Below are 16532 nucleotides of genomic sequence, written 5' to 3'. Positions count from 1 at the left end.
GTCAACTGATAAATATTGTTGGATCCAACTTGCATATCAGCAGAATAATTTTCTCGAAGTTTAAAATATGCTAAGATTTTTATGTGTAGTTAGTTAAACAACTATAGCATGTTCCCCTTAATCACATCCCAGAAAGGTTGTTGAAATTTAGCCAGGAAGCCATAACAGAAAGGTTGTTGAAATTCAGTCACGTTGATACCATTTGATCTCTTACTCTCACACAAGGTTGGTAATTTGCCAGTTTAATTCTTACTCACACAAAACGCTGGCAATTTGCTTGTTTAATTCAAGTTTTTTTTTTAATTTTCTTGTTTAATTCAAGTTCATTACATATATCCATACCATCAAGTAATAATGTAGTACTACCTCTGCAACTAAATATAAGGCATTTTTGCAGTTCAAACTACAAGAGCAAGCAAGATGCTTGCCATACATAACATTTTGCCTACAATTTCCAGGAAAAGAATCACGAATAGCACCGGCACGCCGCTACAAATACAAACCATCTCAAAGCCTGTTTTCAGTCAAAAGAATTTGGAGCTCAGCAACCTGATTCTCAGATTCAGTCACCCCTTCGTGACACGAAAACCGACTTCAGAGCGGCCTGGTCCGGCGGCCGGAGGCGCGGCCGCAGAGGAGCGCGTTCTTGGGGATGGGGTTCTCGTCCCGCCACGAGTTGGCCGGCGAGTAGACCCGCAGGTAGAACTGCTGGCCCAGGTACTGCCTGCCCCAGCTCTCCGACCTCACGTTCCACATCCCCACGTTGTCCAGCGGCATGTAGATCGCCGTCCACGCACCAGGATACACCTAAGAAGCACAAAGTTCAGACACAGTTGTTCCTTTGCAGAGCTTACTTGTCATTGAAGGTGAGCATACCTGCAATGTGTACCGAGCGATCGCGTCTCTCAGGTTGTAGTTCTGACGGCTCGCCGGCGTCCACTGCCCTCCGTCCATCCTGTTGTTCCAGAAATCAATGGTGAGCCATACAAATCGGTGTCCTAGGAGACAAGCCCATGATCTGCAAGAAGCGGCATGCCGCGGTGAAACGCACGTACCCGACGACCCAGAAGGCGTAGCCGTCGATGTGCCAGGACTGCACGGAGCCCTCAGCGTTCTCGAAGACGACCTCGACGTAGTCCCGCATGTTGGACGCCATGACGGCCGTCTGGAGGTACGCGGGGCCGCCGGACGGGGCGTCGGGCATGCTCCCCGGCGTGAACACCCCCTGGATGTTGTAGAAGTCGGCCACCTTGAGCGGGGTGTCAGCCGGCACAAAGGACACGCTGTTCACCGCGTACCTCAGCTTGCCGTTGATGCTGACCCGCGAGTTGGCGAGCCTCATCGTCCTCGTAGTGTTCACTTGGCCGTAGTGGTACGAGCCCTGAGGGTTCGGCCTCGGTCCGCTCGCCGTCAGGTTCCACCTGCGTTCATCATTCAGAGTGTTTCAGTCATTCAGAGTAGCAGCATACGTGACTTCAGTTTTTTCAGTCATTCAGAGTAGCAGCATATGTGACTTCAGTTTTTACAGTCATTCACGTTCTTACCGGATTGATCTTGCCTGATTCAGAGACCAGTCGATCTCGATCGTCGGCCCCGGGGGAGGCGGCAACGCCGCAGGGACGCCATTCGAGTTGCTGTAATGGAGCATGGCGGTGTTGGTGAGCACCGGATTGGTGAAGCGCGTCGAGACGACGATGGTGTAGTCCTGGGGTGGCTGGTTGGTCGTCACGAGGAATGAGTAGGACTGGCCGAGGTGAACATCGAGCGAGGAGTAGGTGTTCTGCATGGTGTGCGATCCCTCCACCTCCACCAGGAGCAAGGAATGGCCCTGGATCCTTATGTTAACCGAGGTTGAGATGCCGACGTTTGACACCCGAAAACGATATGTTTTCCCTGCGAAAGATTACATCAGGCTAGTTCAGTACAACTCTGTCTCTGTCTACCGAAAAATGAAGTACTTGTCAGCTATTTTTGACATCTGCTTTGCTACACTGAAAATTTTACCTTGGTCTACTGTGAACCTGTTGCCATTCGAGCCATGGCCATTGATAAGGAGCCCATCAGGGAAGGGAAGGTCGTTACCACTGTCCAAAATGCCTTTCAAATCCTGCAGAGTTTCAAGTTTCAGTTCAGGTTTTCAATTATTTTCCTGAAATGTTGCGCTTTGATACATCAAAAACATAAGCAGAACATAAGCTTACAGTGTGGTTGAGCTTGAACCAGTCACCAGCCAATATGGTGAAATCACCGGCAGGGGGATCGAACGGGACCGGGATCCTCGGGCGGCTAAGGACCCTGATGCCGCCGTACCCGCCCGCCGCCTTATGGAACGCGAGAGAAGGGAAGTAGTAGTAGCTCCCGATCTGGTCCTTGAACTGCATGTTGTAGGTGAAATTGCCCCCCGGAGGAATCGGGCAGTTTGTGCCGTACACGCCGTCTTGCCATGAGCTCCTCCTCTGCTGAATCCCCTGCCTACAATGTATGTATGAACCGTCAGACAAGAAGCGATATTGTTTTGTGCAGTCCAAAACTTGGCATTTGAATTTGACATCTGCCATACACCGTGCAAAATGGCTTCAAGATCAAGTAACAATGAGACCAATGCAGTTAAAATTCAGTATGGTTAGCTGACAGATAACACTGAAAACTAGTTGTTTCTTTAACTACGTCATATATGAACTACGTACGTTTTTTCGAGAACGAACTACATACCTGTTTCATATTAATTTACTATGGCAGAACCATATCTAATTTATGGCTATAATGTGGTTTCCTTCACGATAATAAGGCACAAAAAAGAGGTACATGGATGCCACACTTGGAAGGCAAAAGAAGCCAGGAACCGCATCAGCCTGCTGCACATGCCAAATGCTGAAAACACACTAGGCCCACTGATACTAGTTGTGCACTTGTTTCTTTCGTTCACCACTGATCTGATCTGTGGTGAAAGCGAAAGCACGGCCAAAAGAAGTTCAAAAAATGATATTATTTGGGAGAGGATAGAGATGGCACTGGATCTGAGAAGGGCATCAGATCCGGTCTAGAGATAAACAAATCCTGACATTTGTTTGCCTGCCATGAGGCTGAGACAGCTCATTCCCAGGGACATCCGTCACGAGCTCTGCCAGTGCCGAGGCGCTTACTAAATGGAGATTTACACATGTGTCCGCTCGATCTACTGAACCAAATTTAACTGCCCACTTGCACTGCAGGTGATGTCTTGGAAGTTGGCATATTCTTGCACATATGTTCACATTTGGACAACCAATTCCTCTGCCCCAGCAACGATGTGCATAGGCAGTAGTGTGAATAAAGAAAGGCATTTACCCAGTAGTTTCAGTAAAAAAAAAATGCCGAAAAACAGAAAGGGGAAAAAACATATATGTAGACCATATGTATATACATTTCGATTTCACAGCTTAATCTAGACCATATATATATATATATATATATATATATATATATATATATATATATATATATATGCGAAGACATGAATATATCTGTAGAAGTTAGATAAGCTCGGAAATGGGCCGACCGGCAGCATTCCAGCAGGAACGCAGCGTCGAGAGAGAACTAGCATCTGTGCCGAGCTTGAAATGAACAGTGGCCAAACTGGGGAGAGGCACCAACACGTACAGTGGAAACGTACGGGCAGGAAGAAAATGAAAATTGATGGAATAATTACCAGGAGAGGAGGAAGGGGGCGGGCAGGTTGTTGAAGACGTTGATGACGATGTTGTCGTTGGTGACGGCGTCGATCTGCGGCCCCGGGAACTGCCCGTTGATCAGGATCCCCTGCATCCACCCGCCGCGCATCAGCCCAAGAACAGAGCAGGAAGAAGAAAGAAAAAGAAGAAGCGCAATGCCGGCGTACGTACCTGCTGCTTGACGCCGAGCGGGTAGACGTCGCCGAAGGTGACGTTCCAGGTGTAGAAGCGGTAGGGGTCCTCGGCCCTGGCCGCCGCGAGGAGGAGGGCGAGGAGGAGGAAGACGCAGAGGGCGGCGGGCGACGGCATCTCCGCTTCCAGTCTCCTTCGTCAACACGCGCAAACTCCCACCACCGCCGCCGCCGACACCTTCGGTACAGTGCTCCCTCGCCTCCTCAGCCTCTGAGCAAGGGAGTGATGAGTGTGCAGTGGAGCGAGGTGGGTGGCGGGGGGCGCAGCCGCACAGGGGTCAAAGGGTGGCAGGGAGGAAAGGGATCGGTCGATCTGGCTGGGCGGGCGAGGAGGGATGGAGAGAATATAAATGAGGCGCAGGCGGGGTCTGCGGGGCAGTGATGGCGATTGGCTGGCTGGACGCGACGGGGAGGATGCGTGCGTCTGCGGACGTACGCGCTCTGCTAGATTTGGGGCCGGGATGGGATCCATGCATCGCCGGAGGAGAGAGATAGAGAGACGGTGGTGCTCGCTGCTCGTGATTTGAGGCAGGGCGGTGGTGGCGTGAGTTGGCACGATGGCCTGCTTCACGGGACGTGGGCGTGGCTGCGTGGGTGGAAACGGCGGGACGCGTAGCGAACGGCGCAAAATCCTGCGCGTACGCGGCTGAGGCATGATTTGGATACCACCATGAATCAAGGGATAAAGTTGGCAAATTGTTGTGAGCATGATTTGTGGGATCCCAAAAATCGCCACGCTGATATTTAGCATTTGCTGAATATACTGCCTACTGATCGGGCGGTTATCAGATCTTTCCGCTAATCTCGCGCAATGTTGCCAACTTTTGGCGATGCCTGTTTAACAAGGGAACGCCTGCACATCAAAATCATGCAAATGGTAAGCCAAAAACTGTATTGCTTTTTTGAAGAAAATGCCATCTCCTACAACTGAAACTGTCAGAGGAAATGTTCGCAAATGGCATCCTTTCGTGACGAACGTTCCCTAAATGTTGCGGTCCTTTAAGCTTCAACAAACCAATCATGTCGATCATGCAGTTGTGTTACGAGCCTTATGACAATTGTTTGTTTCCGAGCAAATTCTACATGCTTCATGATCGCGTTGTATAGCTGTCTGCATGCACGTGAACTCAGCATGCCCTAAATGGTTACATTTCTTGTGGTGCAACCAACTTATTCGAACTCAAGTCATAGATTTGGCATGAGTGCACATATATTTTCTGAATTTATTTTAGGTTTTCCCGCTCTGTTTTTTCAGTGGTGTGTGTGTCCGTCGACTTTGAGGTGCCTGAGGCGACTTTGTCAATCTCAAGATTTGTTGGATCGGTCTTCCGGAGGTGCTCATAGGACAGAGTTGCGTGCAGTCGAACCTTTGACCTTGAGCCACCGCACGCCTAAAGACCAACCAACTGGGCTAGCTACAAATTATAATTTAATAATTTGATTACAATGAATATTACTTGTATTCATTTGATCTGAGTTTCAATCTTTTAGAAAAATAACTTAAATATTCTGATTTTTTGTCGCTATTGAACCAATTCAACTGACAATCCCATCGGTAAACCTAATCCGATAGCCTCACCGGTTCGACAGCCGGTTCAGTTTTTAAATTATGGTTCAGATACGTTCATCACGCCAGACTCGACAATCCAGTTGTATCTCACACCCTCCCAAGTTAGCCCCTCGCCCCTGGGTAGGGCTGCAAACGAGTCGAGTTCGAGCGTGTTGGACATGGCGCAGCTCAACTCATACTAAAATTCGAGCGAGCTCATATTGAGTGAAGCTCAAGGTCGAGCTGTAGAACATGACTCATGCTCAGCTTGTAACGCTTTCGAGTGGTCTTGAGCTAGTTTCGAGCTAAATGAGACAATAAAAAATATAAAATCTACAACTATTATTTCAACTAGATAAGGCACAACATGACATAAAAAAGCACTACAAAATAGTATTCCAATCAAAACATTATCCAGAGATCCTTCATTTGTTTATAAACTATAGTACCAACTAGATGACGTGAAAGTGAAAAAAAAGGCTAATTCCAACCGAAGGTACATCAGCTTATCTTGGTGGATGAAAGAAAAGAAAAACGATATGCTTGAGAACTTTTGCCAGAAATGAAAGATATTTAACACACGGCTGACCACATACCATAATAAGCCCTAAAGTTTTTCTACAGCTAATTAAGCTTCCATGTTTGCTGGTAAATAAAATGGAGAAAAATCCTATACGACCTATAAGGTAATAAATTATCCTATTTCCATTTAATATATGTCATGATCATTCAACATAATGATATTATGCCGAGCCATTGAGCTAAAATCGAGCGAGCTAGGATTGGCTCAAGATCGGCTTGTTTCTCGACCGAGCTATAGAAAGTGTTCGTACTCAGCTTGTTTCTTTCCGATTCGATCTCAAGTCGAGCAAAAAATGAGTCGATCTCGAGCGGCTCACGAGCCTCGAGATTTTTTTGCAGCCCTACCCCTGGGTGCTCTCTTCTCCTCTCCTCTGTTGTGTCCGTGTTCACATACATCCTCTTCACACGCCCGGTGCACCATCCTCTGGCATCTTTGCCACCCGAGACGCCACCCCGGCAAGTCATAGTCTGCCCGGTCGTTGTCGCGATAAATCATGGAGCATTTCGGATTAATCATGAAAACCTTTAGATTTGTGATGTCGTTTGAACTATGTACTACGCCGACCAATAAATCAGGACGGAGGTAGTATCTTTTTTATTAGCCAACTGAGTTTGTCTAGGAAGCGCTAAGTATTGGACATCTAAGTGACTCAATCAAACATAAAACAAAAGCAAAATACTCTACGTAAAATCAATGACATAAGACTTAAATATAGAAGTACAATATATAGGACACATCTAGATGTGCTAAAGCAAACCTGTAAAAAGACTATTTGGCTCCGCATTGGATCCGCCCCTGGCGCGAAAGCGCCTAATGATCAGACGGAGACGGAGAGAAAAGGACGAAGGACGATTTGATTGCTGCCGACCGTACGACGGCACGCCCGAACGTGATCTGCATAGAAATTAATTAACTAAACCCTAGAGGCCTGGACTAATCATCCTCCACGTTCCGTCGCTTGTGCCTCGAGACGCCCACCACGCCCCCCCCCCCCCCCCCCCCCCCCCCCCCCCCCCTCCCCTCAGCAGGGACCGACATGCGTTTGCTCGCACGATCGCCCAAGAATCAAAACGCGTTTCGACGAGCAAACCGCTACAGGCTAATCGTTCGCCACTTCGACCCAGCCCATCCGTGTCGACCCATCGGCGGGAATCTCTACGCAGCAAGCACGATGGGTTGTACTGAATCAATCACGTCTCTGCCTGCTAGCTCTCGGAGACTCCGGCCGACGCCGGCCTATTGCCCGAACCCGTTTGCGCCGGGGCTAGCCGGACAATCGACGGGGGACCAGCTACGGAGGCAGGCGTCGTCTGACGTCGCCGGCGCAGGCAGCGGCTGGGGACGCCCGCGAGTGCGTTCGATCAGCCGGCAGCCGCAGAGGGCCATCGGCCACATGTGGGCACGCAACTGCGACCTACGCCGCTTGCCGGCACCCCCGCGCTCCCGGGTCCCGACCCCCCGATCGTATTGCTTGCCAGCCACACACATTGGCTCACCAACTGACATGGCCATCAGCCACACGGGTTAAAACTACAAGAGGGAAATACTTTGTTGCATGAGGGCATCTCCATTGCTGGACGCTTAGGCCAGGCGCCAGGTTCGTAATCCCGGCAGATTAGCGGTTGCCGGGTGTAATCCTGGTGTCAACCCTGGCATCGACGCCAAATCATGCACCCGGCGCTTGGTCATTTTCCTTCCAGTACTTAGCGTCCACGTTGTTTAGTTAATTAGTGTCTAGCGTTGAGGGATGAGGCGCTTAGGTGTGTTTCAGATTTTTACTTATTTATTATTTTGTCTATAAGCGCCTATGTAAGCTCCTAGCATTGTAGATGCCCTGAGAGCATCTACGGCCGGGCTCCCAACTGATTGATCGGATGGACGGCCTGGTCAGTGTCCGGAAACAAAAAACATGGCTTAGTTGGACTCCTTAAATCGGTCTTATATGCGTGGACTTGCCGTCACCCCTCAAATCAAGCCGTCCGCGGACGGCCAGGTCAGTGCTCGGAAAAGAAGAAAGTGTGCTTCGGTACATAAACTTGAAAGGATTTGTGAATCACGATGCGGACCTCTTTTAGCAAAATGGTAAATATGGACAAATCTATAAAAAACACCAACATTTGAAATTGAGTTCAAAACAGATTATAATTTCCAAGTTCTTTAATTCCATAAACCAGAAGCTCTGTAAAAAAAATTTGCGAGTGAGAAACTCTGTAAATTGAAATAACTTCCGATGTCTGCTTACACCTCGGCCTAATTTCGTTCAACGAGAGACACCAGTTCATCTATCTCGCTCGGATCTCAGTTCTGCAAGACCAAAACTAGCTAGCTAACTGAAATTGAGACACCACGACTGTTCAAAAGAAATACAGTAGTAGTTCAAACTAATCTAGACAGCACGGGCGGGGCCAGCTTCTTCCTCATCCGACGACTCATCGTCGTCTCTGCACCGCCTGCGGTCTTCGTCGCTTCGTCCACCCCGACGCCGTTGTGGCTGGTGGCGTCCGAGAACTCCGGGTAACCCTCGTCGAAACGGATCTCGAGGATCGTCTTCTGAGCGACGGCCGGCGCGGCGGCCAGGTGGGCAGAAAGATGCGAGGGCGCATATCGCTGACACAGCTCGTCGAACTGCCGGTCGTCGAGCTGCTGCTCGTCGTCGTACTGCTGAGACCGTGACTCTGCTCGCGCTAGCGGGCCGCCGGCCATCTTGGAGGCACTGGTACGAGTCTCTCGTAGCCGCCGGCTTCCCTGTTCGTGGAGAACGATCGAATCGGCCGAGCAGAGCGCACTCGTGTACGTAGGGAAAGGAAAAGGCTGTGATCGGCGGTGGAACGAAGCGGACGGGTTGCTGCTGAATTTGTAGTGCGACGAAGTCGAGCTACGTAGCAGAGGACTCGGAATCCGGCTCCGGGCGGCAGAGCAGAGTCCGCCTCGGTTCAGGTAAAGAGACGCACCGATCCGGTCAGACTACAAGCTTGGTTTCTCTTTGAAGCATGGTTTTAGGAAACATGAATAGTACAATATATAGGCTGTGGATACAATCCGTGGTTTGATCCTTAATGGGCTGTGGATACAATCACACGCACAAGCCATAATTCATTACTGATATCACATACGATTATGGTTTGTACACGGTATAGAATGTATTGTGTGTTCATTTGAAACTTCATGTGCCGGAAAAAAATGTTTGGACACAACTTGAACTTCTTGCCCTGTAACTTCTTTTAAACAATGTAAAAGTGTAATATGTTTACGCATCGAGGGTCATCTTCCGGAACTTATCCATTTGCCTGCGATGAGGTGATTGACATGATGTCGTCCTTACTCGTGCTCGGGAGGACGAACGACAACCCCTTGTACGCGATGCCGTCAGGACACATGAACACGAGCCTTCCCCGAACGAAATCAGTGTTGTGGATCACCAGACGCTTGATGGTGTCCTGGATTAGGGCTCACTCACCACATCGTCTCACGCTCAGGTTGGCCAGGCCGAGGACACCCATGGCAGTTCACTAGTAGGCCATCAAAAGAGGGCCCATGGCACGTAGAAGAAATATTCCCAAAGACTTGGTGCATTCTTCAAGATTTAGAGGTCGTCTACAACATGTTTTACCTTCTATACGGCCAACCTAACTATAACCCTAGACACACGGTACCTATATAAATCAATGGGTAGGGCTCGTAGACAACACACAACAATCTAATGGTAGATCAACTTGTACTTCGTACTCCATCCAAATCAATACAACACAAAGCAGGATGTAGGGTTTTATCTCTTCGGAGAGCCCGAATCTAGGTAAACCTCGTGTCCATGTTACCATCACATCTAGGCTACTAGTTCGGGATCCCTTACTCGAGATCTGCCGAAATCGACTCCATCAACACACCCAACTAGTGAGGTCTAGGTTGAGGTATACACGCGGCAATGAGGCCTCCATCCGAGGAGGACGAGAGGTGGAGATATGGAGGGAGCCATCAATATCGGGGGTAGAAGAAGGGGCCGTGAGGTTAAGGGCGAGCTCACCAGAGGAAGAGGGAGATGGAGATCTCACCAGAGAGAAGGCGGCAACCGTCATGGTTAGGCATCTCTAGACAACACTGTTTTGTGCTGCCTCTTAGGCCCTGTTCGGAGTCACTCCAGCTCCTAAAAATATGAGGAGTCGGAGCATACGTTTCCTAGTTCCATGCCTTTTAACTCCAGCTCCGGGAGCGGAGTGGTGGAGTGGCGGGACTCCGAACAGGGCCTTAGTATCTTCGTTTTTGTGGTGGGATTTTGATTGCGAGTAGTGCCGCAATTTCTATTGGCAACATGAGCAGGATTATTCATCATGCTAGACCTGAATGAATTGCAATGCATGCATTGATCCTAGGAGGAATTTAACATGAATGTGCTTGTGTTGATCGGTAGCAACTGAATGGCTGGCTCCACAAGTGACAAGTTAATGTACTACTAGTTGTTTCCATACTAGAGTACTCCCTCCGTGGGAGATTTGAAGGTACAATTACATGAATCATCTTTATAATTACAATGCGTGGGAGACTTTTGAAAACCCCTCCTGCTGCATAGGTTCTACTTATCCAACCTCAGACTGTTTCTTCATAGGATTCTTTTCGGACAATGCTAACGCCCACACGCCCTATAATACACAGACTGCGCCACGTCACCGCATGCATGCATATGGGAATCTTTTTGGATTTCCAGATTTTAAAATGTTTTATCTTTTAAATAAAAAATCCGATTGAAGATCCGTTTTCACCATTAAATCCCTCATGACGAGATCTTCGAAACTAGATCTCATATCAATATATTTCGACGAATTTTTTGGGTCAAAAGTTGCCATGTCTATTGCACATGAATTGCCATGGTGTTTACACTGAAGTTGCCATGATATGTCTCAGCTATTTTCTTCTACATTTAAAAGTAAAATTTGACATTTATAAAACAGGGAATTAAGAAACTAGACTTGCCATGAATCATAAACTAAAATTGCCATGATACATGCACTTAAAATTGCCATGGTTCATAAAAAAAAATTCATGGTCAACGTACTGCAGTTGCCATCATCAAAATACTAAAATTGCCATGCTCTACAAATTGAAATTGCCATATGGCAACTTTAGTTTAAGCACTATGACAACTACAGTGTAAACATCATGGCCACTTTAGGGCAATTTTTTTTTGTCGAGACGTATTTAATGATGAAAACGGATTTTTAATTCAACTTTTTAATTAGGAGATTAAACATTTTTAAGCCGAAAACCAAAAAGACTCTTGCTGATGTCATTTGTTCAGATGTGGCAAAATGAGTGGTAAAGGAGGCGTGGGCGATGTGCAAGATGCCACACGTGTGGGCGTTGGTGTTTTCGTTCTTTTTTGCACCCAAGGCCAAGCTTTAACCAATTCCGGATAATTCCGGCCCAGTACAGTTGAATTAAAAAGCATAGCCAAATCTTGGCCTTGGCTACCGTTTTGCATAATAAAAATCAGATTATTCCCATATAGCTGAATTATTCTTCAAAATCATAGATGAATTGCTCTTAAAAAGCTTAGCTAAATCCCCACACGCATACACAAAAATCATGGCATGGCTGAATTACAAATAAAACGTGTTGTTCCTACATGAACAAAATCGACCGTTTGACAACTAACCTTCCTCGGCGGTTCGTCCCGGCCTGGTTTAGTTCTCACCACCATCACTGTCAACTCCCAGGTCCAAACCCTCACCAGGGCTATGTCTCACCTATTCCAAGACGGGCCGGCCCAATGTACCTTTTCTGAAATGGTTTTGGGAATCTTATATGAACTTGTTTTACAGGCTTTTGCGTAGTATTTCCTTTTGTTATAGTGTGTTTTCTGTATCGGTTTTATTTGGTTTCTTTGGGTTATTTTTTTTTCAAATACATGTAAATTTTTTAATACACGTTGTACATTTTTTAATACATTGGGAATATTTTGATACATGTTGAAAATTTCCTCAAATACATTTTGCTCATTTTTTAAATAAATGTTAAACAGTTTTCAAATACATGTTTAATTTTTGGATATACGTTAAAGATTTTCTTTAATATAGGTGAAACATTTTCCAGATACACCGTTGAACATTTTTCGAGTACACATACATGTTAAACGTTTTTTTAAAACGTACCAAACATTTTGTTAAGTGTTAGAACATTATTTTTAAATTTCATTCATATATTTTAATGGTACTATTTTTTTGAAAGTTACACAAATATTTTTTTACATTGTACTATAACATTTTAAAATATGTCACGAGCATATATTTTTTAATCCGTGAACATTTTCTTTAAATTTAATCAAACATTGATCGAATGGTACAATACATTTTTATATATTAAAATATATTGTAAATTTTAATAGATTACATTGCAGAAATAGTTTTGAAGATGTCACAAACAAATTTTTTACACTACATGAATTTTTTCTAAATGCGTGATGAACGTTTTAACTTTTTAACTAAATTAATTTGTTGAAATATACTCCCTCCGTCCCAAATTTTTTTACACTACAAAGTTGAGACACTTATTTTGGGACGGAGGGAGTATGTCTTGAGAATATTTTCAAAATAGAAACAGAAGAGAAAAAAATAAGAACGAACGAATGAACGTCAGGACAGCCGTACGACTCCATCGAACGAACCAAGAAGCAAACGTGCGAAAACGAACGGAGCAAACTGGGCCGGCCCACTACAGCCACAAGCGAGACAAAGACGCTCCCCCAAACCCTCGCTCGCCGGCAAACTCCGGTCGTCGCCCGATCCCGCCGGCCGCCGCGCCCCTCGCCGGCGGCCACCACCCACCACTCTTGGCCTCGAGACGGGAGCCCAGCCCAAAGTCAGGCTGCGTCGGTCCCCCAATCCCTACCCCCCTTCCTCCGATTCAGCACCCACTCGCTCGCCCCCCATCAATCAAGGAGCAGGGGGCAGAGATGGCGGCCATGGGCGACGACCTGCGGCTGGACTTCGACAAGCTCCCCATCAAGCGCCTCGAGGCCACCGACGAGGCCGGCAACGAGCACTACCCGCCGTAAGCCCCCCTCCTCCCCCTTCCCTTCCCTCGATCCAAATCGCCTGCTCACCGGTGAGCACGCGGCCGCAGGGACGGCAGCAGCGAGGCACAGCGGCTGGCGGCGATCCGCCGCGTCGACTTCTCCTGGGTCGTCGAGCGGGACGCCAAGAAGGCCAAGAAGGCGGCGGCCGAGGACGCCGCCCACAAGGCCTGGCCATGGCAGGGCCTCCACGAGAGCCTGCAGCTGGCGCAGCAGGAGCTCACCGTCGTCCTCGACCTCATCTCCGCGGTCCGCCCACATCTCCGTTCGTCCGCATCTCGGCCCGATGACGCCCTCGTATGTTGGATGCGATGATGTTCCTGGTTATTATGGATGGATAACAATGCAGGTCGAGGCGAACGATACCGTGGCCGTGGCGGCGACCATCTCCAAGCCCAAGCCGCTGCCGGACGAAGTCCTCGTCGACATGGCCGTCTCCGCCGCCACCAAACTCCAGCGCCTTCGGGTATGCCCCTGTTAGTCTGCAGTAGGAACTAATAGAACATTTGTATCCAGTTAGTACAAGACAGACAAAATGGGAGTAGAAGTAAACTGCAATAAAAGATGTTTGGAGTAGTTCATGTTTGAACTTACACCATAGACCCTAATTATTATGCTCTGTTCTGCAATCTCAGCATCTGGGACAGTACTTCAAGCAATCGGCCAAAACGATGGAGCAGCAGTTCCAGAAGGAGGCTAGGTTCTACGGCTCATTGATCAGGTTCATCTTCTTTCAGGAATTGTGAATTTCAGCTATCACCTAAGTAGTGATGTTTGTACCATAACCAGTGTTGTTGGATTGGCAGGTTGCAGCAGAACTGGAAAGTTAAGAGGCAGCGTGGGAATGCTCCAGGAAGCAACAGCTTCATGTTTGATGTAGTTGACACTTCTCAGTTGGACACGACAGCAATGTCCCGATTGTCATCATTGCCTTTGGTTCCAATCGATCAGGACTCGTCGGGTATTTTGTCTGTACATGTCCCACAAAAGTCGTGCCGTTTCTTGAGCGTTCAGTTTCTTGGGGACAGTGCCAGCGGCGCGGAAGGCTACGCTTCCAAAGCGAAAGGTATCTCAAGCACCACTTCTTCTGCAGCGGAAGATGATGCCTCGGAGAATGATGATGTCAATAAGTCTGTCAAACAAGCGCATTCCATTTTCCGCAATATCCACAAGTCAATATTTGAGGAGCAGGTTGTCTAAATGCTTTTGATTATTGCATACCCTGTCTTTTTGACCAGCTAGAGTTCCATGAAAATTTATTGCTGTGACAAATTTTTCCCTCTCGATTCGTCATTCTTTATCTACCATACTACCTTCTGCTTAGCTAAATGTATGCCTCTGTAGGTATTTGATATGGTGATCCGTGAGACATTTGTCCAAACTCAAGGCATCAACGTAACTGGAATGCGTGAGGATTTTCTCCAATTAGCCATTGGCCAGGAGAGTTTGTTGTGCCTTTCACTTGCGATTTCTGGACAGGATAGTGACTCAGAAATGGTGGGCCATGAAGAGCACACTAATTCAGAGGCGAATCTTGTGTTAGCCACCACCAATGGGAAGCAGGAGCCTTTAAAAAGTGGCGCCTCAGGGTTTCTTAGCCCGAAAAGTCTGGAGATTTACCTGCTACATATGTTCCATGACAACATTCTTAAGAAAGTCAGAGACAAATATCGTAATATTGTTCGCTACCAGAGTCCTGCTCACACTGCAGAGCCTGCAGGTGATGAGTGTGGCTTGCTAGGCCATTTCTGCATGACAGTTGCTCATAAAATATTTTCAAATAAAGTGCAGCTGGAGCTGGAGAGTGTGGTATACCTACTTTTTTTTTTCTGTTCATCAATGCAGCAGTATAATATACCATGGGTATAGACTGGGGTATCTAACTTCCTTTTTACTAGTGCAGGTTAGCAGGGTTCCGTATCTCCATCTGCAGTCCCTTCCTACATGGCATTCTCGAACTTCTTCCTGGTCTATCTGCCTAAGAGTCCCGCAGCCTATTTTGGCTGCTGACCGACTCACGAAGCCTTCGGACAATGGTGAGCCTAAATACAAATCTTCCAGGACACAGTTCAACACGAAGATTGTCTTGAAGGATGGCCAGATAAGTTTGTTGGGCGAAGGTTCTCCGAGCATTGCTGGATCGTTGACCAGGAAGCTCTCGGATGGGTATCTGATAAACAGTTACAGCTGTGACTTGGAGGACCTCCCAACGATGGTTCTGCAGCAGGTAAACTTGTGATGAAACTTCTTGAGTTATTATCCTTCTATCATGGCTAGATTAGTTTACCAATGTTACTACTGTTGGGAGTATTTATGATTCAGAAGGGTGTGCCTGGATAGCGCATGAACCACTTGACCATATCATGATCAAATTTATTAAATGCAAGTGCCCTGTGATTGGCTACAATGTTCATTGTTCAAGTCCCTGCACTCCATCCAAGTTTCTCTGACTAGTAGAAAGTGTTGAGTTCCAGTATGGCTTCAGAGCAGACTGCAGAGAATACATATGATGATACATTTTAGGATCTTTGCCATGCTTCCATTTTACAATAGAAGTGTTGCTTCAAGATCTACTTCATGATGATCATCTGCACATATATGTATGTATCTGCAGGTGGCGAGCCAGGTGATAAGCTGGCTCCACGAGGAGGCGCAGGTCCTGGGGACGAGTGTGACGAGGGACTTTTTAGGTCTCTACTTTGACCTGGACCACGGCGACACGACGCTGGGCCTGGTGGCGCACGTCGACCCAGACGATGCTTATGGGTGCGTGTCGTGGTACCTGACGGTGGACCAACCGGCGGAGGAGGACAGGAAGGCGCTGGCGGCGGACGACCCCTGGGCGGAGGAGAAGTGCAGGTTCCTGGGGTACCTGTCCCTGGAGGTGCTCTACTCCACCCTCATGGACCTCATCAACCTGTGTGGCACCGGCGCCCACCCGCTGAGATGATGATAGAAGTGTGCAGCAGCTCTGGATTCGTTTCTTACTGTGCGCACTGACTGACTGATGCTGGATCTGGAGTTGTCAGAGGCATAAGCCGTTGAATTAAGGAAAGCACGTTGGACTAGTTGGTAGCATCAGTGAGAAGGTTCCAAAATTTAGACCTCTTTTTTGGCACCCTAAGGATAGTTTGTGGGCAAATCAATCTGTTACAAGTTGGTACTTGCTCTAGAGTTGATCTTAGATTCAGAAAACACAAGCTAGCACTGTATTCTCATACAATTGATGCCATCTATATATAATATATCTGAGACTCCCTCCCTACTTGCGCAATCTTTTGCCTCTCTTGCTTAAGAAAAAATGAATCTGTTAGGCTTCCTGGAAATTTTGGACGCGTTCAATCAGGCGGGATAATTGCATTTCTTTAGGGAAACTGCATTGCTTTATTGATCAGCGATGTTCATCGGAATTGTTACAAGATCATGAGCATGCCTC

At 47.4% G+C, this 16532-nt stretch overlaps 2 protein-coding genes across 2 annotated transcripts; one reads left to right on the top strand and one right to left on the bottom strand.

Annotated features, from left to right (window-relative positions):
• Positions 1–352: 352 nt before the first annotated feature.
• Positions 353–4361, bottom strand: LOC123167490 (L-ascorbate oxidase homolog). The gene is made up of 8 exons (XM_044585327.1): positions 3882–4361; positions 3689–3798; positions 2202–2472; positions 2005–2107; positions 1545–1893; positions 1056–1421; positions 877–955; positions 353–807 (listed from the first exon to the last, which is right to left on the bottom strand). Exons 1-8 carry the CDS (start codon positions 4017–4019, stop codon positions 595–597), a joined length of 1629 nt encoding a protein of 542 aa, XP_044441262.1. The 5' UTR covers positions 4020–4361; the 3' UTR covers positions 353–594.
• An 8351-nt stretch (positions 4362–12712) lies between these two features.
• On the top strand, positions 12713–16323 carry LOC123166579 (mediator of RNA polymerase II transcription subunit 17). The gene is made up of 8 exons (XM_044584394.1): positions 12713–13074; positions 13147–13345; positions 13446–13562; positions 13732–13817; positions 13903–14287; positions 14441–14905; positions 15000–15323; positions 15711–16323. Exons 1-8 carry the CDS (start codon positions 12977–12979, stop codon positions 16044–16046), a joined length of 2010 nt encoding a protein of 669 aa, XP_044440329.1. The 5' UTR covers positions 12713–12976; the 3' UTR covers positions 16047–16323.
• Positions 16324–16532: the final 209 nt, after the last annotated feature.

This window comes from Triticum aestivum, chromosome 7D (assembly GCF_018294505.1).
Source record: "Triticum aestivum cultivar Chinese Spring chromosome 7D, IWGSC CS RefSeq v2.1, whole genome shotgun sequence".
In the NCBI taxonomy this organism is placed as follows: domain Eukaryota; kingdom Viridiplantae; phylum Streptophyta; class Magnoliopsida; order Poales; family Poaceae; genus Triticum; species Triticum aestivum.
This window is presented reverse-complemented; position numbering and strand designations above follow the sequence as displayed.

Coding starts and splice junctions, on each gene's coding strand:
- LOC123167490 (XM_044585327.1), bottom strand. CDS start 4,019: ATGCCGTCGCCCGCCGCCCTCTGCGTCTTCCTCCTCCTCGCCCTCCTC. Junction 2,108..2,201: donor GGTTCAAGCTCAACCACACT/GTAAGCTTATGT, acceptor GAAACTCTGCAG/GATTTGAAAGGCATTTTGGA. Junction 808..876: donor TCGCTCGGTACACATTGCAG/GTATGCTCACCT, acceptor TGTGCTTCTTAG/GTGTATCCTGGTGCGTGGAC.
- LOC123166579 (XM_044584394.1), top strand. CDS start 12,977: ATGGCGGCCATGGGCGACGACCTGCGGCTGGACTTCGACAAGCTCCCC. Junction 13,818..13,902: donor TTCTACGGCTCATTGATCAG/GTTCATCTTCTT, acceptor TTGGATTGGCAG/GTTGCAGCAGAACTGGAAAG. Junction 14,906..14,999: donor AGCTGGAGCTGGAGAGTGTG/GTATACCTACTT, acceptor TTACTAGTGCAG/GTTAGCAGGGTTCCGTATCT.